Source organism: Urocitellus parryii, chromosome 8 (assembly GCF_045843805.1).
Source record: "Urocitellus parryii isolate mUroPar1 chromosome 8, mUroPar1.hap1, whole genome shotgun sequence".
Classification (NCBI taxonomy): domain Eukaryota; kingdom Metazoa; phylum Chordata; class Mammalia; order Rodentia; family Sciuridae; genus Urocitellus; species Urocitellus parryii.
Window position 1 is genome coordinate 37,503,710 of NC_135538.1, and position 22,300 is coordinate 37,526,009.

At 34.0% G+C, this 22,300-nt stretch overlaps 1 protein-coding gene across 2 annotated transcripts; it reads right to left on the reverse strand.

Moving 5' to 3' along the window:
* Positions 1-4,737: 4,737 nt before the first annotated feature.
* On the reverse strand, positions 4,738-22,198 carry Hint3 (histidine triad nucleotide binding protein 3). 2 transcript variants are annotated; one of them, XM_077801646.1, is made up of 5 exons: positions 21,866-22,198; positions 17,125-17,242; positions 12,790-12,859; positions 10,879-11,005; positions 4,738-7,357 (listed from the first exon to the last, which is right to left on the reverse strand). In XM_077801646.1, the coding sequence occupies exons 1-5, from the start codon at positions 21,998-22,000 to the stop codon at positions 7,325-7,327; spliced, it is 483 nt and encodes a 160-aa protein (XP_077657772.1). In that variant the 5' UTR covers positions 22,001-22,198; the 3' UTR covers positions 4,738-7,324. The 2 variants fall into 2 exon arrangements, with proteins under 2 accessions (XP_077657772.1, XP_077657771.1); XM_077801645.1 differs by having other exon boundaries at positions 21,690-21,933.
* Between the last annotated feature and the right edge of the window lie 102 nt (positions 22,199-22,300).

The following is a 22,300-nucleotide window of genomic DNA, read 5'->3' on the forward strand; positions in this document are numbered from 1 at the left end:
CTGGGCGGCCGGAAGCGGAAGTTCAACAGGGAGCGCGCGGTGCTGACAGTTTTCACGCCTGGCGTCCGCACTCTCCAACTGTTGGAGCGGCTTAAGTCTGGGTGGGGGCCCAAGTACAAGTAGCTGGTGCAAGGAGAAGCGTTGTTTCCTGGAACAGATTCTGATAAATCGAGGCCGAGGTCATAAGTCCAAAACATCCATGCATCTCTGTCAGGCTGAGCATCTAACACTTGAAAAGGGATTGGGTATCAGAGATCCAATGGGAAGGAGAAAAGTTAATCTGTTAAGATTTTTGCAATTAGAAAAAAATAAAAGTATTTTGTACCGACTTATATAGGAATTATGGGAATGTCAAATTTCTTGATGTGCCAGAGGGGTCTCTGGTATCATTCGTTAATGAATATGGTTCATGAAAGGAGAGAAATAACTGGTTGCTCCATAGAAACAAGAATGCAAGTTGAAATTCTGAGGCACCAATTCAGACTTGAGCAACTGGAGTTTTCTGATTTAAGAATGACTCAACTCCTGGAAGTCAAATTTCCAACAAGAAAAATCTCCAGAGGTGGACAAAAGTAAATCCTGTTCTATGGTCTAAAGACTCCCCAGAAGAAACATGAAGCCCTAGTTTGCAAACTATGTCCTCTAATTTGCTAGGAAGCAGATTATGCGCATAGAAAAATGTGTGAAGGAAAACTGGGGATTCAGCCTTCTTTCCTGGTCATCATAAACCCTAATGCTGTCACAATTCGAACACTGTCATCAAGGGCTATACATTCATAAACATGATAGCTGCCTAACTGAACTAAGCTGGAAGACAACTCTCTCCACATCTTATTAGGTGACTGAAATACCAAGTTCTCCCCAAAGAAGCCTAACCCAAGGCCTACCGGAATTTCCTCTTTGGGCCACTCCTTTGTTTAATTATTTTAAGTTTTCACTCTTTTTTTTTTTTTTACTCCAAACAAAGGGCAAAGCAAGACAGTGATTATTAACTCCACTGCTCAAGAAGCTTCAGCTTTGCAGCTTAGGTGGACTTTTCATGATTTTAAATAGATTAATAGATTTAATCTTTGAAATGGACCCCATTTATTATTTCCCTTGGGCATAACTTGTAAACCAGTAGTAGTACAACATCACAGCGCATTTGCCTCATATGAGCCAGGTCTTTCATTTCCCCATTCTCTCTTCTTCCTTCCCCTTTCCTTCCTTCCTAAAATACAACCAAGTTTGATTTCTGAATTAAAAGGCCTTTTGGCAAGTAATTCACAAACATTACATTCTTGCTTAAGGTAGGTATGCAGCTCACCTTCTAGATGCTTTTTAAGCACATATTGTTTTAAGCATAATTCCCAGTACTCTCCATCTTTTAATCCTAACTGCTTCCCAGGAGTAGAAAAATTATATAGTGTTGGGGCTCAGATGAGAATACACCAAAATGAAGGCCTCGGAACAAAATTTCTTACTCTGTCTTCTGCTCCACTTTTTCCCTACAAGACAAGCCATAAAAACTAGAATTCCTCTTCCCCATGGGGAATAATAGAAACTAGAACTCTTTCACTCCCAAAATACTAATCTTCCCCCACCTGTCTTTGAGTGGACCATAAACAAATTCTTCGGCCTACCTTGTCTGACAGATCATAAGACTTCCATTTCAGAAGGGGTCTTGCCCGCCCCATCAGGGTGGAAGGAGTGCTGCACAGGGGCCAGAACAGTTAAATAGGCCTTCCTGTGTTCCCCCACTGTCTCTGACTATTAAATCACACCTTTCTTGTCTAATCCTATTACTCCATGGCTGCTTTCTCTTCATAGAACCCAAGGGCTCTATGGATCTTTGAGTCTTCATTCTTAAGGCTCTTGTCACTTAAGTTATGATTAAACCAATCTCCATCAATTTTTCTATTAAGTACCCACTGTCAGTCCCTTTCAGTAACTCTTCATGAAGCCTTTCCTTTTATCCTATAGTAGTCTGTAGATCATCCCTAATCCATTTTAGGGATTTTCTTAGTCTACTATATAACAGCAGAGTCAAATGTAGTGTTTTACTCAATCCTATAGAGCACAGGTTCTCAAAATTGGCTGCATATTGTGATTACCTAAAGAGTTTTTTTTAACTACTGAGGCCTGGAATCTAACTCAAGATTCAAATTTAATTTGATTAGAGTGCATTCTGGAAATAAAGTTTTAAAGTTCCTGAGTTGATTTTAATGTGCAATCAAATTGGAAAATCACTTACAGCAGTAGTTCTCAAAGTGTGGTTCTAGGACAGGCAGCATCAATATCACCTGGAAACCTTTTAGAAATGCTGTCCCACTCCCCAAAAAAATGAATCGGAAATTTTGGAGGTGGGGCCTAGCAGTTTGTTTTTTAAAAAATCCACCAAAAGGTGCTGAATAATGCTAAGGTTTAAGGATAACTTCTTGGGGGAGGAGATGAATGGATGGGCTTTGAGTCTCTAGAGGCCCAGGCATCAAAGACTAATGTTTTGTTGTTTCCTTATCCATCTCTGGGGAGACAATTCATATGATAAATTTGCAAAATTGTCACCATCACAAATATTTTTCTCAGAAGAAGATGTATCAAGAAGGAAGTATTCCTCTTTGGTCAACTAAATTGAGAATTAGTCTTGAATCTCCTTAGCTATGAAAATATCTAGAATAATCACTTAATAGGTGATTTCCTGTGGGCCAGGAATGTTGTATAGAACCTAAGCCCTTAGAGAAAGAACAAATCTAATAATGTCAAGAACTATATGATACTTTCCCATAGCCCTGTAAGTTTCAATATTAAACTCTTTAAAATCTCTGATATGAATTAATTCTTTGGAAACTCAAAAGAAGTCTCACACTTGAGTTATATTGATAATGATACTGCCATTAAAGATATCAGTCCAGAAAGATCAGCTGACATCTAGATTATAATCTTCTGGATTGAAATTTGCCTAAAATTATGGTCTTCAGTCACTTTGGTTTGTTATGGTAATATGTGAAGGCATTCAGAGATTAAATTACATTTACTGACAAGTCACATCAATCATTCACTAGAATAAGGCAATGCAGTTACAAAGATAAGGTTAAAAAATAAAATAAGCCCCCAACTCCAAGAGCTCAAAATCCAGTGATGAGACAGCCCATTCTATCTTGACTAGATTGCATAAAATGTCCATGCTAGGATTGAAGCAGAAGAAACAATATTGCTACAGTTGGGGATGGGAGACAACAGAGAAGACTTCACAGAGAAAGTAATATGTGAGCCAGATAAACATATTTACAAAGATGTGATCAGTTTAGTAATATACTGTTACAACTAAAAATGTTAAAACTGTTGGTTGTTATAACAACTGTTGTCACTAAAAATGGATGGTACACTAGGATACAAGTGTGAGAAATACAGATAAAAAAGCTGAAACATTATCTTGAGGGTAGATGATGAGGTTAATTTAGTGATTTAATTTTTTTTACTTGGTGCTTGTGATTGAACCTAGGGCCTCATGCATATTAGGCAAGTGCAGTACCAATGAGCTATATCCCCCAGCCCCAGTTTAGTAATTTAGGTGGTAATTTAGAAAGAACTCTGTTAGGCAGACAGTGACTAGAGGCAGGGAGCCCAGTCAGGAGATTCTAGCAATAGTCAAGACAAGAAAGTATCAATATCTGAAGACAGACACTGGGCATTAAGAGGATTGAAATGATTTTTACTTTAGGACTTCTTCAAGGTTACACCCTGGTTCTAAAACTTTTGGTATAAATCTCAAGGTAAAGTGTTTAGGAGCCTGAGGAAACATGGCATGTGTGTTCTATTTAGTAGAGCAATGAATTAAGAATAGACTGCAGAGTTGGGCAAGGATAAAAGTTGGGAGATCATAATAAAGAAGTTTCTGCTGAATCTAAAGAAAGGATAACTTGGCCAAGATGAAAATAGTACAAGTGGTAAGAAGTGGTAAAATTATGAATATAATTTGAAGATATTGCCAATAAATTTGCTAATGTTAGATATGAATGTGAAAGACAAGTAAAATATGGCTCCAAGATTTTGACTTCAGCAACTCAAAAGACTGGAGTTGCCATTGATAAAGATAGAACAGATGAATGTGTTGGGGGTGGGGGAAATTTGAAGCTTGAGGTGCATATTTTAATACCAACTTAGTTGAGTCATATTTGGTTTAGGGTTCAGTTTAATCAGTGCATGATTGTTGGTTGTGTTCCATCTCTCCCTATGAGATTTTAAATAACTAATCATACATCTGATTCTCCTTAATTAGAAGTGGATAAGACATTTTCATTAAATTAACTTAAGTTGAATTAGAGATATGGTTATTGCATTTATTTTAGTAGAATAAACAGGTACCAGCTTCATTTTGGTAACTTGGGAGTACCTGTACCTAGTACATACTGAAAATTTAATGAAACTTGTGTTTTGTAGAGGACTTTTTGACATCAAAACCTAGAAATATTTGAGTGTTGCAATAACAAAGATTGTGCTCTGACCTTCAATTCTTTGTATGAAACAAGAGTGAACCTTTTGTGTACTGTTATCAGCCAATTTATCAAACACCATTTGAACATGTTTTTAGTATTATTAAGAGTCCACAGAGGGACTGGGGTTGTGGCTCAAAAGTAGAGCGCCACCTAGCACGGGTTTGATCCTCAGCACCACATAAAGTAAAATAAAAATTGTGTCCACCTATAACTAAAGAAAATATATTTAAAAAAAGAGTCTACAGAGGCAAAACTTGACACAGTATTTTTCTATTTTTTATTTCATTTTCTTGTAAGTAAGCACAGTTTGAAGTAGTTCATTATAATAATTTTATTATTCCATAACTATATTGAATAACATCACAACATGCATATACATATTCTCTATACTAAACATTTTTAAGACAGGTTATGACTTAACGTTGCTTTGAATTAATGTTTATAGACAGGTAAGGAGTTCAATGCTCAGACTACCCTCTCGCCCCAAAAAAGGCTAAGTTAATTTTATTTGTAGTCATTTGATTATTAATTTTACCAAGTAAAGAGAATTTCCAAAGGTTTTCCAACAAAGAAAATTTACACAAGGTTGTAAAGCTATATAAATGGAGTCACTTGGCTATTCACATTTTTGGAGACCCATAAAGCATTTTAGAATTCCTTAAATATCTGTCATGTCATTGTCATAATAATCTCATGTATATCATTGCCAGTTCACATAATAAAACATTCAAAGCCTGCACATGTTAAAATTTCTTCCCTGAAGCTAATCATATTTTATAACTGATTTATAGAAGCTTGTAACTATTATTATAAATACAAATGCTCAGCTATTTCACAAAACAATACTGACAAACATACAATTTTGGGAACCCATAATCCCTGCAAATCTCACTTTCCACCTTCAGCAAATAAGCTGAAATTAGAACATTCATGCCAATTGTAAATTAACAGTGAATGTAAACATCATGAAAAACAATATGTGGTTTTCTCAGTCTAAAATCCACTGTCTACCTCCCAAAAAATGAGTCTTGAATACTCATTTTTACTACTACCTGTTCTCAGAAGTGGTTGCCCCTCCACAGCCTCTTCTCTAAACCTCATGACACCCAACACACCAAATTCTACTGACTGATTTTTGTCAGGCTCCTATATAAGCAGTTAAAGGCAGACTGTCCTTTCTCGTTTCTTTATTCCCTGATCCTGGCAGTGTATGATACATGGAAAATGCCCAATAAATATTTGCTAAATAAATTAATGAACAAACTTAACAAAATTGACTCCAGATGTTATAACTAAGCATTGTAATAGGTATTTTATTACTTAAAACTATGTTTAATATGCCAAAACAAGGAATGAAAACTAGTAATCCAGCAATACATTAATCTTCATATTCATTTCTTTTCATGTACATGGTATCAATAGCCACTAGAGATTATCTTTCAGTGCCTATTTCATTTTTTCATTCACATTCACTAATGTGACCATAGATTAGCACCAAAGACCATTGCTAAGGAAACATGCTTTGTGAAATGATATACAATAATATTAACAGTTATTCAAATAAAATTTCTCATATAAGCCTTTCTCTTTCTGTTTTCAAATCAGGTCCTTTTTATAATACAAGTAGGTCTAACCACTTTTTATTCTAATTCTCCTTTGGTACAAAAAGCATGACATAAAAAGCAACAGTTTCTGCCAATTCTAATACAATATTTTATGCTTCTTCCTCTTTTATGTTCTTATAGGTATTCTACTATAGTGGATTGTTATATAACCAAATTGCTTATTATTGTAAATCCCTGTTAGAAATCACATTATATTAGCCCCCCCCCATCTGAGGTTTTACTTTCCACAGTTTCAGTCACCCACTGTCAATAGTAGTCTGAAATTTTTAAATAAAAATTCCAGAAATACATACCTCATACATTTTAAACTGTCAGCCATTTTGAGTAGCATAATAAAATCTCATACTGTCCTGCTCCATCCAACCTGGGATACAAATCATCCATGCAGTACACAATGCATGGATGATTAGTCACTGTTAGTCACTTAATAACAATCTCAGTTATCAGACTCTCCTAGTTTCACAGAATTCAAGTAATCTTTATTTTACTTAATAATGGCCCTAAGGACAATAGTGATTCTGTGATTATATTAAAACATATTGTTACAATTATTCTATTTTATTATTAGTTATGTTAACTCTTAATTTGCTTAATAATTTACATTTTATCACAGATATGTATGTATAGGAAAATAATAATAGTATATATATGGTTTGGTTCTACCTTGGGTTTCAGGTACCCAGTGAGGGTCTTGGAACATATTATTTAAAATTTGAGTAAAACGTAACACATACATAAGTGTTTCCTCCTCAAGCAGAGATTACTGTGAGGTATGGTATTCTTTATTTTGAAAATTTATGCAGAATGATTAAGAAATAGCTAATTTCTTTTTCTCCCTCATACTAATAAACGTTCCAATAAATTACTTTCTATATCAGTTTAATCTTCATAAATAAATCACTATTAAGACTACTGAGAAATGAAATTACTTGAGCTTTTTAAAAAATACAGAGCCCTTGATTAATAATTTGATTTTAAATGAATTTTATCTATAGTATTTGATGCACAAAATCCTTAGACAACCATTACAACAGAAAAAGTCAGTGACAAAAGTATTCACATAACTATATCATAGACCTTAGAAAACAGATGTTCAGAAAAGATTTTAAGGCTACTCAGCAACAGCCTCTGGTAAAACCCAACAAACCTTAAAATTGCAATTAGAAATCAAAATATTAGTTCATACTGAGCCAAGATTAGGAAAGTCTTCCATTGTTGGTATTTTCATATTCTTAGTTTTTCAATCAAATAATCAGTCTGTAATTGAAAAAAAAACACATAAACATGTTTTTATTCCAGATATCATATCAGATAATTTTGATAATTATCAGATAATTATCTATCAAATAATTTTCTTGACAATCCTATTATAATAAGCCATACCACCCAGAAACACTTGTAATCCCAATGGCTCAGGAGGCTGAGGTAGGAGGATCAACAGTTCAATGCCAGCCTCAGCAACTTAGTAAGGCCCTGAGCAATTCAGCAAGACCCTGTCTCTAAATAAAATACATTAAACGGCTGGTGATGTGGTTAAGCGCCACTGGTTCAATCCCTGGTATCAAAAAAAAAAAAAAAAAAAAAAAAGCCATACCAGAAAAGCAAGGTACTATATAGTCTCTTTCTAAAAATGTCTCTCAAAAAAAAAAAAAACAAACTAATAATGTTATGAACTGTAGTAAAGGTATTCTTCATTATATACAAATAGGCAAATTTTATAAACTATTATATATTCATTAAAAAGCATCAATAAGAAATGGAAAATAAAGTTTTAAAAAATAATGTAGATATGAAAGAAACTTAAATGTTATTACTAAGAGAAAGAAGTCAATCTGAAAAGGCTATGTACTGTGTGATTCCAACTATAAGACCTTATGCAAAGGCAAAACTATGGTAATATTAAAAAAAATCAATGGTTGTCAGTGAATCAAGGGGATGAATAGGCAGAGAACAGAAAATTCTGAATGATATTACATTAGTGAGAATATGTCATACATTTGTCAAAACCCACAGAATGTAGAACATCAAGAGTGAACCCTAAAGTAAACTTTGAGTAATAATGATAGATCATGTTGGTTCACTCATTATAATAAATGAACCACTGTGATGGGAATGTGATAATGGGGAAAATTGCGCATATGTGCAAGCACAGCGTATATGGGAACTCTGTATTTTGCATTCAATTTTACTGACAACCTAAACCTGCTCTAAAAAATAAAGTCTATTTTTGAAAGTAAACTAAAGTTACATCATTTCAGAGAGCCTTTTTCAATCTTCCTTCATAATCTGGAACACTTTATATAAGATATTTTAGAATAAACTTTAATATATTTATCTTTTTTAAGTCTCATAATATACTACTGAGAATACAGATTAAAGATTTTAGATTCCCAGGATAAACCATTAACAGATCTTAAAATTTTGTTTATTCATGTTTGCCAACTGAAAACTTTCATGAAAGAAAATACATTCTATTATTAAGCTATACTCCCCACTCCCAAAATGTGGTTTAATTAAATTTTTACCACAAATCAAAATCTTATAGACAAGTAGAAACAGAGATAGGAAGGAAGGAAGGAAGGAAGGAAGGAAGGAAGGAAGGAAGGGGGGAAGGAGGAAGGGAGGAAAGAAGGGAGGGAAGGAGGGAATCCATTTGTAAAATTTTTTAAAGGCTATATGATTTTTAGAGACCACAAGTGCTGCCTGTTGAACACCCAACTTTATTTCAAGTACACACACACACACACACACACACACAATCTTAAATATGCTAAATAAAATCATCTGGATATGTTGAAGAGAGAGATGTTTGAAATTTGAAGTTTCTAGAAATCTGAGGCTTTTTAATTTCTTCTGTACTATTAGAATACTATCATTCACTGACTAATGGCAAATAAATACTATTTGATTATTCAGATATAGTAACTGTCAGTTATCTTATGATAATGGACACAAAAAACAAGAGCCTGGTAAATTACTGGTGAAGTATTCCAGAGAGATCAGAGTCTACTGGTCAAGTATCCCAGAGAGACCAGAGTCTAAGGAAACTGTCAGACCACCAGCCTATAAATAACTGAAATTTTTTCTTTTACTTATTGACTCAGCAAACATGATTCTGCAAATATTTTAGGCTGCAAGCTTCAACCACAGATCAGGTAGTTAACTCTAGTACTAAAGTCCTTTTCTTAGTAGTTTTCTATGGAGTTTAAACTGAAAATCAAAAATTACAAAAACTGGGGCTGGCGTTGTAGCTCAGTGGTAAAACAGTTGCCTAGCAAGTGAGAGGCACTGGGTTCAATCCTTAGCACCACATAAAAAAAAACAGATACCTCACAGAAGATGATATAAATCATAGAAGATGATATACAATCAATCAACAAATGCCAAATGTTTTCTCTGATATAAGGATTCTCTGATATAAGGATTCATAGTAGGGTAGGGAGGGGGAGCATGGGAGGAATAGACAAACTTTAGATAGGGCAGAGGGGTGGAAGGGGAAGGGAGGGGACATGGGGTTATAAATGATGTTGGAATGTGATGGACATCATCATCCAAAGTACATGTATAAGACACGAATTGGTGTGAATATACTTTGTATACAACCAGAGATAATAAAAAATTTGTGCTCTATATGTGTAATATGTATTGTAATGCATTCCACTGTCATTTATAAATTTGAAAAATTAATAATAAAAAAATTTCTTCAATGGACATGATTTTGTAATTGTAAAGTAGACATTACTATTAAACATGTATAACCTTTGACCTGTTTTAAAAATAATAAAATAGGAGCTCCACTGGCGCAATCGGTTAGCACACGGTACTTCTAAAAATAATAAAATAAATGAATAAAATAAAGTTAAAAAATCTTTACAAATATTATAAAAACTTGCCCAGCATGTTGGTGGCACATGCTTTTAATTCAAGCTACTTGGGAACCTGAGATAGGAAAATTCCAAATTCAAGATCAGCCTAGGCAACTTAACAAGACCTTGTCTCAAAATAAAAAAATAAAAAGGGCTGGGGACATAACTCAGTGAAACACTGCTTGCCTAGCACAAAGCTCTGGGTTTGATCTCCAGTAACCACATCCAAACGCACACAAAACTACAAAAAAATCAGTTTCTATATTGATGTTGATTATAGTAGAAACAGTACCTAACTTAGTTACTGAGTACTATCTGCAAGGTACTATTTATTTATTGGCAATACTAGCAATTGAATCCAGAGCCTAACAAATGCTAGGCAAACGTTCTACCAATGACCTTACTCTCAGCCTTACAAAGTACTGATTTAAGTGCTTTATACAGAAATCATCTCATCATCTCTTTTATTAACCCTAAGGACAGGTAATACAGAACTTAAACCTGGGCTGCGGACGTTACTCAGTGGTATAATACTTATATAGCGTGCACCAGGCCCTAGGTTCAACATCAGCCAAAAAAAAAAAAAAAGTAATCTGTACCTGATTCCTCAAGTAAGCAATGGAGCCAGAATTTGTATTCAAATCTGACTCCAAAGTCTAAATTCTTAATGTCTTGCTTTTCTATATCATATACCCTAATTGCAATGCAGAGATTGGCCATAGCTTCTCTCCCTATAGACCTGATGACTACAAAATCCCCCAAAGTAACTTTGAATATATACAAAGCAGTTTGTTAAAACAGGTGTTCAAGCTACTGCAAGCTATAAGTGCCTAATCTTGCAAGAAAAGAAGCTTCAACAAAAGGACAAATATTTTAAATATGTTTGCATATTCTTGATACAATAACACTTACTGTGATAAACCAATAGGAATTTATTCTATAAACCAACTTGGATAAGAAGCCCAACTGACTGACTGGTGCCAGAACATGAAGGTGCAAGTGGGAAATGGAACAGAATGGTGGCACATGGAAACCCATCCTAAAACAGAGAAGAAAGAAATGATTGACAAATCAGCTCTACAATAATTAAAAACAATTTATAGGTTAAATGACATATAAAAGATATACAAAATAAAATATGTTACCTAAAGTAGAAAGAATACCACTCACATATCTCTTTTAGTATATTTCTTTACACACTTCATAGTATTCACACAGTTCCTCTTCTTTTCATGTTCAAGTTCATAGTAATAAACTCTTTAACAAGGAAGGGCTTAATAGCACATTATATCTCAGAATAACCTTTATAAATTCTGAGCTGACATTACTCCTTATCAGTTCAGTCCTTATAACATTAAGTTTGAATTCTAAGATATGTTCCTGTAATGAATCTGATAAAGTTTTGGGGCACACAAGTAGTAGTGTTACTTTATTCCAAGGTATAACCAGTAGATGGCATGCTTTCTCCTGTAATAAAGTACTCAGGCATTTCTTTGCGAACCAGTATTTCAAAAGTGACATCAATCATATCATCTTGTTAAAAAAAAAACTTTGATCACCTAAATTTAATACTAAAAATAAGTCAGATGATAATTATTCATAAGTATGATTTAACCTCTTAAAAATCCATTTTCAATTTCACTTTAAAGATGGGTAAGCAAAGATTAAAAGTTTAAGAGCTGAGCACAATGGTTCATGCCTGTAGCCCCAGCTAGTTGAGAGGCAGAGGAAGAAGGATCACGTGATCCCAAAGTTTGAGACCAGCCTGGGCAACACAGCCAGACTCTTTCTCAAAAAAAAAAAAAAGACTCTTCCCAAGGCCACAAAATTAAAATATGATGGAGCTAGGAGTAAATTTCAGGGATCTTGACTCCTTATCCAGTATTCTTTTTTCTAATAAGCAGTTCCAAAACTGAGAAAGGAACATGTTTCTTCAGGCCAGAACATCTTAAATACCATATGTTACTTGTCATTACCACATTAGGATAATGCTTAACAGTTTTCAGAGGATCTTCATACACACAGTCTTATTAGTATACAAGTAGGTAGAGCAGTATTATTGTGGATAACTAAAATGACTTGTCTAAAATGGCACAGCTAGTACAAGTACAGTACACAAATGATATGGATTCAGAATTCTGAATTCTGGTTCAGAAGTGTTAAGTATCTCTACTATACCTTGCCTTGGTACTGCTTACATCACACAGGACAAAGTCAGAAATCTTTTTAAAAAGAATACTATCATTTAAATTAATTAAAACAGTTAATTGAACATTATGTGTTTTTGCTCAGATTGGCAAATGCCAGAGTTCAAATTAGCAGGCAATAAATCCAATTTAATTTCATGCCAGAAGTCTAATAATGTATTCTTTATCATTTTAATTTGTTATATATGATAATAGAATGCATTACAATTCATATTACACATATAGAGTACAATTTTTCATATCTCTGGTTGTGCAGAGTTAATAATGTCTTTTTAAATCACAAAAAATAAAGATTGGTCTAATAAAATTCATTTTATACACAATTTTACAGAAATCCCAAACAGAATAAAGAAAAAAAGGACTCATAACTATTTTAACTACCCATTGTTTATATATATTTGGCTGTCTAAACTATTAAGTAGATATTTTTGGAAGATATTAAGAAATGAGAGGAAGAAGTTTTATCAAATTTTTATTATATGAACTATATTCTCACTTTCAGGAAAAAATGTATTTAAACCAAAATTCTGTAACTGCTATTCTCTTTTTCATGAAAAATAACATGTCAGAAAAATCAATAATGCAAAATGTTAGTTTCTATCTGATGTATACATACCTCATATTTGAAAAGTCAGTGAAATTGTTATTTTTAAGAATGGTCTTTCCAACAGTTACCATGTTTTCCACTATAAAACAGGAAAGAAACATTAGACCAATATATAGGAGACATTAAGTTCACTAAATTGTTATTAATCTTAAGTTTTGGGGTTCTGGTCAAAAGTCACGTCAAATGGGGAAACATTTAGAGACACATTCAATAGCTTTAAGTCACCAAGAAATCTGTTCATCGACAACTGAAATGAATATTCAAATTGAGCTCTAGTGCATTATCATTATCACAAAATATTACACACATAAGTTGGCTTTGGAAAGCAGTTGAGAGATATTATCAAGTGGCTATTTAGAACATTATAGTGATGCCTATTTTAATAAAGAGAATAGGTAATTATACAGAAATTGAATTAAGAAAAAAGATAGCATGTTCACCACAGCATTATCCACAATATGCAAAATACAGAATTAACCTAAGTGTCCACCATCAGATGAATGGATAAAGAAAATATCACATATACGTATATATGTATATATACACACAAAATAAAATGATATTGAGTTTTAAAAAGAAAGAAATTCTGGTGTGTGACAACATGGATGAGCTTAGAGGACATCATGCTCAGTAAAATAAGCAAGGTACAGAAAGCTGAATAGTGTATGATCTCACTTAAATATCAAATCTAAAAAAGCTAAACTCATAGAAACAGAGTAGAATGGCGGTTAGCAGGGGCTGGAGGTGGGGTAGGGTTGGGAGATGTTGGTCAAACAACACAAAACCTCAATTAAAAGGAGTAAGTTCATACAACATGATGAGAATGTACTGTTATCCTTAAAAATGATAGTAGATTTTAAGTTTTCTCATCACCAAAAAATAGCATATGAGTTAATGTATATGTTAATTAGCTCAATTTACTCATTTCATAATGTATACATATTTCAAGACATCTTATATAAAATAAACATGTACATTTTTGTCAATTCAAAAACAAATTTTTTAAAAGACAGAAAAACCAAATTTGTCTTTAAGCCCAAATTAGAAATAAGATATCCCTTCAATTGATCCTAGTCTTTACTAGTTAAACATTTATATAATGATTTTGACTTCCAATTTCTATGTCCTATCATTTTTCATCTTTTTTTTTTTTTTTTCATGGCCGAAAGTGGGAAAAAGAAGTCTCCCTATTAGAAAAATGTTGGTAGCCTGGGTCTTCAAAGTATAATGGGAAACCCTAAGCCTATACATAGTATAATCATGCATCTAAAAGGGGAAGAAGTAAGAGATTCAACAAAGGACAGCTGTTATATTGAGGCTTACTAAACTGCTAATATTTACTTCTCTAAATCAGGCTTGCACTGGGAGACTACCAGTTTCTTACATTTTAAAAGAATTGATATAATGCCTGTATTAAGCAAGGCCTGGTAATTAAAGGATGTGTATTATAACCTCTCTGAAGCAACCACTAAGTAAAGAAATATAAAAAGTAGTAAATATGGGGGGTGGACTGGGGTTATGGCTCAATGGTAGAGCACTTGCCTAGCATGTGTAAGGAACTGGGTTTAATTCTCAGCACCACATATAAATAAAAGAATAAAATAAAAGTCCATCAACATCTAAAAAAGGAATATTTTTTAAAAAGCAGTGAATATGACAACAGATAAATTAAAGAGAAATATGAAAAAGCAAAAGTGAAAAATAAGATATAAAGCAACATATAACAAATGGGACAAATGGCACAATAGTAGACCTAAACCCAATGATATAATGGTTACACTAAAAGTCAATGGGCTAAACATTCCAATTAAGAGATTTTATATTTTAACAAAATACAAGATTCAACCATATTTGTTTTCAAGTATTTAAATATAAATATGCATTTGGTTGAAAGTAGAAAATAATATGCAATGCAAATAGTAAATAATAAAGTAGAAACAGCTAAATTATCACACAAAATAGACTCAAAGAATATTTCCATAAAGAGATATTTTATAATTTAAATAATCAACTTATTGAGAAGATATGACAATCCTAATTATATATTTACATAAAATCAAATTCTTCAAAATACATGAAATAAAATCTGCTATCTGTATTTCATTGCTATATACTCTTTATTATTTCATTTTTTATACTTATTTTGGGTTGATTTGCTTGCCTCTTTCTAACATCTGAAAGTGGTAACTGAAGTCATTGGTTTTAAACTTCCTTTTCTAATATGAGCATTTAAAGCATAAATTTTCTCCTAGGTACCACTTTACCAGCACCCCACAAATTCTAACATGTTTATTTTTATGACCAATCCACTCAAAATTATTTTCTTCTTTGACCTATTTAGGAATTACTTAGAAGTGTGCAATATAAGTGTGTGTGCATATATATATATATATATATATATATATATATATATATATATAAAATATTTAGAAATATGTTCTTTAATTTATAAATATTTAGTCCAGGTTTTGTTATTTCTACAATTTAATTTTATTATCTTCAGATGACATTTTATTAAACTTCAAGCATTTGCAATACGAAATATTTTACTGATTAGAATATACTGTACTTTGATGAATGTGAATATGTGCTCTTCAAGAAATGTGTATTCTGCAGCTAAGTGGTATTCTATAAATGTCAGTAATGGTCACTAGACTTGATAGTATTACTGAACTCCTCCATATGCTTAATACTTCTCTACCTTTACAGATTATATAAAAAATTAATCACTACTGTTAAGATTTCAATATGAAAATATTCAAATATATATAAAAGTAGAGAGAAAAAACATAGTGAAATCCCAAATACCCACCAGCTGCTTAAAAATTGATAACATTTGATATGCAACAGTTATAAAACTAGTTACAACAGCAGCTTCTATTTTCCCAAACCTAACTCTACCTTAAAAATAAATAGAAAAGTTCCAAAAATTCTAAAGAAAATATAATATCTAAGAAACTATCACAAGAATGAAATGGAAACTTTTAATACCAAAGAAATACTAGAATGTTTCAATTTCAGGTAAATTTAGGTTAAATCTGCAGGGTACAGAGGTACATGCCTCTAATCCCAGCGACTTGTGATGGTGAGGGAGAAGGATCACAAGTACAAATTACAGAGACCTTGTCTCAAATTCTAAAAAAATAAAATAAAAAAGGACTGGCAGATACTGGCACACAACTGTAATCCCAGCAGCTAGGGAGGCTGAGGCAAGAGGATCTCAAATTCAAAGCCAGTCTCAACAACTTAGTGAGGCCTTGAGTAATTTAGCAAGACCCTGTCTCAAAAAACAAAAAAATAAAAAAGGGCTGGGGATGTGGTTAAGTGCCCCAAATTCAATCCCCAGTACCAAAAAAAAAAAAAAAAAAAAAAAAAAAAAAAAAAACGGGCAGGGGACTGGGGATGTAGCTCAGTAGCAAAGCACCAAGCACCCCTGGGTTCAATTCCCAGTACCAAATAAATAAATAAATGAAGTTAAATCTGATCTTTATAAGCTCAACTGCTATCTTCTGGTATAAACCTATATGTTTCTCAAAAGTACTAAAAGAACTTCAAATACTAAAAATCTTTGTAGTATCCAGAAACAACAATTTAAAAACTGGCAAGTCTAGCCTAAATTAACTATATCCAAATCAAAATTTCCATTTATTTATCTATCTTATAGGGTGACTTACAGTATTAACCAAACTAATCCCAAACCCTGATGACAAAATCTACAAATTACATTTTGAAGTGAACTTAGGAATGTTTTAGGAAATGATAGCTGACGAGTCACAGAAGGTACAAGTTGGAAAATACAGAATAATTCTGTAAGAAGCAAAATTCAGAATCTCCTTTTCAGAAACTAAGTTCATCACTCAAATCTCACAATTAAATTATTGCTAATTCATCTACATTAGTGATTGATCTTAATGGAGTATAAACATGATCTTACTATGAGACAATATGCCATATTGAAACTTGTTAGTTTAAATTTTTTCATAGCACTTTCCATTTGCAGAGTCAAGAAATGCTAACATTTTAAAAAATTCAAAGAGAAACATTATCTTTGAAAAAATTTAAATATTAAATAACATGATGTCTGGTGTTTGCTTCAAGTCACCTCTGGGATGTTAATACTTGAAAAAATGACCACAAGTTAATAAATACTGAAGCTAAGTGATGAATACATGGGAATTATACAGTTCTCTCTATTTTTATATACATTTGAAATTTTTTATAATAAAAAGTTCCAAACAGTCATAATGGACCCTTTTCATCCTAGCAAGATATTTTAATGGTCACTACCATTGCTGATACCAATTCAAGATGATAAATCTATGAATAACAGTGCCATCATCTTACCCAATTCTATTTGTTCTCTCTTTAGATCATTGCAATTTCTAATATGCTTCTTTGGCACTACAAGATAATGATGAGGTGCTGCTGGTTTTATATCTTTGAAGCAAACAAAGTCTTCATTCTAAAGTGAAAAAAAAAGTATTTGTTAGTGAAATTTAGAAAATAATTTCCTAACACTATTGTGGCATAACTTAAACATCATAAACCTCTGAAAGGAAAATGGTATGCATGCTACAAAAAAAAAAAAGCCATACTGAGCAATTTTATGATTATGTACTAAGTATATAAAAACAAGCATAACTTCTGACATGAGATGATCATTTATTCCAAATAAAAAGCCTTAAAATTTCGGATTTTACAAGAGAAAAATCTATCTTTCTTACAGAACTTTAATCAATCTTAGATTTAAAAAAATCAGTATCAATAAGCAGAGTTTCCTCAGTAAAATTTCCCAAATGCACAGTTGCTCATTATTCTCCATTCCAAAAGCAAAAATTCATTGAAAAAATTCAATTTAAATGAGGACCTCAAATTCATGTCAGTAATCTCATTATTATCCTAATATGGCAAACACGATAATTATACCAGTTTATCTATTTTTTTATTATGGTTTCGCTGTCTAGTGATAAATTTAAATATTGATATACATGGATTATTTTATAAAGGGATAAGGTAAAGGGTCACAATGTTCTTGTTTATAAAGTTTTCCATTTTTTCTTTCAGCTAAGAAACAAGTAGTACCGGCCATCAAATCTTGCAACACAAAATTGCCATACTAACATAGCCCAGATTAGTTGATCATATTTTCATATTTTTATTTCCCCTCAATTATGACATTGATTTTTAAAAATTCAGAGGCAATTCCTTCTGGTTCAGAATACATCCTGATTAGAATTAGTTTGAGATGATAAAACTGAATTCTGCCTCAAAGCAGGAGTAACATTTTTTGGATTAATAAAACTAGAAAATGTCAATCTAAAGGATATCAGCAGAAAAAAACATTCCTATATATACCTGCTGTTTCACACTCCATGACTCAGCTATATGACCAGAATACTCAGTTCTTTGTCCATCTCCCAAACCTCTATTTTGAAATATTTTATGTATTATTACGTATAATTTGTTTTCCTAATTCTAATTTTAAAAAAACAACAACTACTACCATCAACATATCTGTGATCAGCACCAGGAATAGAAAAAAAGTCCTATCAAAAGCAAAGAAACTTAATGACATTAGTGATTAAATTAGATTTCCACCAAGATTTCAAACATATTGAAATTGGCTCTCTGATGTCATACTCTCTCTCATTGCTACTATTGGTTGAGTCACTATTTGGATCTCTATTTTAAGACTATACTTCTATTCCAAAGATATGCTGCCAAAAAATATGAAATTATATAAGTAAAATTATTCTTTGCAGTGAGATTTATGATGAGAGAATGAAAATAACAAGAAGATCCATAATTCAACTAGAACAGTGGCTGAATAAATTGTGATAAATCCATATAATGAAGTATTATTTGGTTATAAAAAGGAACAATAATAATCTCTATATACTCATGCAACTATTTCTATGATATATTCCTAATATTTTAAAACTAGCAAGGAGCCTACAGAACGGGAGAAAATTTTTGCCATTTGCATTAGACCAGAGACCCTACACCTACTAGAAGAAAATGTAGGCCCAAATCTCCATCATTTGGCTCAGGAACCAAATTCCTCAACAAGATTCTGAAAGCACAAGAAGTAAAATCAAGAATAAATAAATGGGATTGTATCAAACTAAAAAGCTTCTTCATAGCAAAAGTAACAATCAAGAACATGAAGAGAGAGCCTACAGAATGGAAGAAAATCTTTGCCACCTACACCTCAGATACAGCATTAATCGCCAGGATATATAAAGAATTTTAAAAAATTAATACCAAAAAACAAATAACCAATCAATAAACAGGCAAAGGAACTGAAGAGACACTTCACAGAAGAAGTGAAGAAATTTGAATGGTCAATAAGTAGATGAAAAAAGGTTCAACATCTTTAGCAATTAGAGAAATGCAAATTAAAACTACATTGAGGGGTTGGGGATATGGCTCAAGCGGTAGCGCGCTCGCCTGGCATACATGCGGCCCAGGTTCCATCCTCAGCACCACATACAAAGATGTTGTGTCCGCCGAAAACTAAAAAATAAATATTAAAAAATTCTCTCTCTTTCTCTCTCTCTCTCTTAAAAAAACTACATTGAGATTTCATCTCACCCCAGTCAGAATGGCAATTTTCAAGAATACAAGTAACAATAAATGTTGGCGAGGATGTGGGGGGAAAGGTACACTCATACACTGCTGGTGGGACTGCAAATTTGCAAATTGGTGCAACTCACAATAAGGCGGGGTTGTTGGACTACACAGGGGTAGTGAGAGGAAGGGAGGGGGGTGGGAATGAGAAAAACAGTATAATGAATTGGACATAAATTTCCTATGTTAACATATGAATACACAACTGGAGTAAACTCCACATCATGTGCAACCACGGGAATGGGAAATTATACACCATGAATGTATGACATGTGAAAATATATTCTATTGTCATCTATAACTAAAAAGAACAAATAACAAAAATAAAACTAGCAAGAAGCATAGGTAGATTATCTTGTGAAAGATTCTGCAGTGATGTTCTGGATGTTATTTTTGGACACTATTCCACTAGAATCCACTCCTCTAGACCTTTCAATGATTTTTTTCTAGCAGTAATTCCATACGTTAAGCCGATTTCTGTTTAAAATATCTAGAATAGCTTTTCTTACCACAAACTATGCCCTGATACCTAAAGCAAATAAAAAGTAATAACATTTGGAAGAACATTTGAATATCATGTCATCTAAGGTTTTAGAACAACTTTGATTATCAAAGATGGAGGAGTTATATTAATAATAAATTTTCCTCAGTATGAGCTCAAACATGATGAAATCTAATCCAGTACTGTTTAACCATTTTCCCATTATTGCCACTCTAGGATCCTTTTAAGACATTCATAGGATTTTAATACCATAGATATATTATTTATCTGTTTATGCATTCTATGCAAATTTGTGCATAGATTCTGTGCATAGGATTTTCCTATATAAGAAGAGTAACATATTTCCCCCACCACAACAAAAACCAATTTTTACCCCCTTGGGAATAGATAAACTCCCTGATGAGAATGCATGATTTAACCTTTGATTAGTCCAATTCTGCAGAACATGGTAAGAAAACATTGTATAGAAGTCTATGTGGTAAGGAATCTTCTTTAGCTTCTGCTGGATAGTTTCCCAGACTAAAGTCTACATGATGTTGGTAACTTACCAACAAATCAAGTGATCTCTGTATATATAAATTATTAGTATACCCCACTTCATATGAACCCAATAACTTCTAGATGTTTATAATGAATATAACATGAATACACTGTAAATATATTATACACATATAATGAAAAACATACAAATTAAATACTAGGTAATTAGTTCCTTTGTGTGTTGGGAGAGGGCACTGGGAAGTGAAATCAGGGCCTTTCTCCTAAGCCCCAACTCCTCCTGTTTGCCAAATTTCTGTGAAAGCTGACTATATTTGATATTCACACTCCCCTCAGATTCTTCTCAATCAACTGAAACTGCCTTCTGTCTCACCACTGCATTTCAGTTGCTCTCCTACCTATGTCTCAATCCCTCTGGAAATTCCTCCCTTAGCTCTCAAACCTGGGTTAGATGCCCCTCCCACAAGCTTACAAAATACTGTAAAACCACCTGACCACACCACAGGGCACTGTAATTGGCTGCCACCTCTGTATGCATTCCACCCTTTAAATTATAAAACCTACAGGCAGACTGTCTGTCCTTTTATCTTGTCCACCACCGACTCCAAAACCACCTCTCAGTGCAGCGAATTAAAGAATGATTACTACACAATCTTGGGAGCTTATTTTCTCAAAAAGACTTTTTTTTTAACAAGTAGAACAGGTTGAATACGGTGTGTATCACATATCTCAGAAAATATCTGAGCAAAGTCTGTCTGAAAATTGCCACATATCCCAACTGATGTCACTTCAGTAGAAATCAGAGGCTATTAAGTATTAAGTTGGACTTCAGACCCACTGCCCTCAACCCCAGCAGATTTTCAGCTAATCTAACATTTTGGCATTATCTGTTTTCTACTAGATTTCTCGTCGGTGTTGGTTATGAAGAGTGCTCAGAATTTAAGATCTCTAATTAGAAAGGAGGAAAAAAGAATTCCTGTAATCAAAGGAATTATTCCTGGAATAAAAGGTCCCCAAATGCTCTTTTATGGCAAGAATCTCGCTACCTGCAGCTCTATCATTACTTTTTCTCCCCTGGGAACTGTGTCTCGTTGGAGACACTCCGGGGGTCTCCCGAGAGAAGTCAGGGTCCTTCACACAACACCCTGCCTTCCCCAGCAGGTCCACACAGCCGCTTTGCCTCCCGAGCTCTGCACGGTGATCCGGATCCTCCCCACCCGGTCCACACCGGCTAGGCCTCCTTCCCGGAGCTCCGAGGGGCGGTCGGACGTCCACCCACCTCACAGGGCAGGAGTTCGGTGCTGGTCTCCTGCTGCCTGGCAATCCGACAGAACAAGCAGTTGCTGTCGTAGTCCCCGGAGTCTAGGGACTCTGCGGCGACCTTGGAGATTTTATCTGATTTACTGTCAGAGGCCGAAGACAAGTCGCCGATCACCTGCCCCTCCGCCATGGTACCTGTTTCGGCCGCCAAGAACCCCGGCTTCTCCAAGAATACTGCGCCGGCGCGGGCCCGCCTCCCGCACCTCCTCGGTTTAACCTCAAGGCGTCGTCCTTCGACCGGCTTTCGGTCAGGCAAGAAGTGGGACGCATGCGCTGATCCAGACTGACAGAAGAATGAGGACTAAGCGATCAGCGTTGGGCCTCGAAACCAGTTGCCACGAGGGAGCGAGCGAGGACGTTAGAGGGTCGCCCCGCCTGCTGCCCCTCGTTGGTAATGACGTACCACGTCTGCCGAGACGCAGGAGCGCGCCGCGCGTCCTGGTGACATCACCGGGCGCGGAATCTCAGGGCCAGAAGGAGTGTGTCGCGTCCATGATAGCAGCTTGTCGTATGGTGTCCTAATAACGGATTACGCCGCCGGGTTTTTGTTGTGGTGGTTGTTTTGTTTTC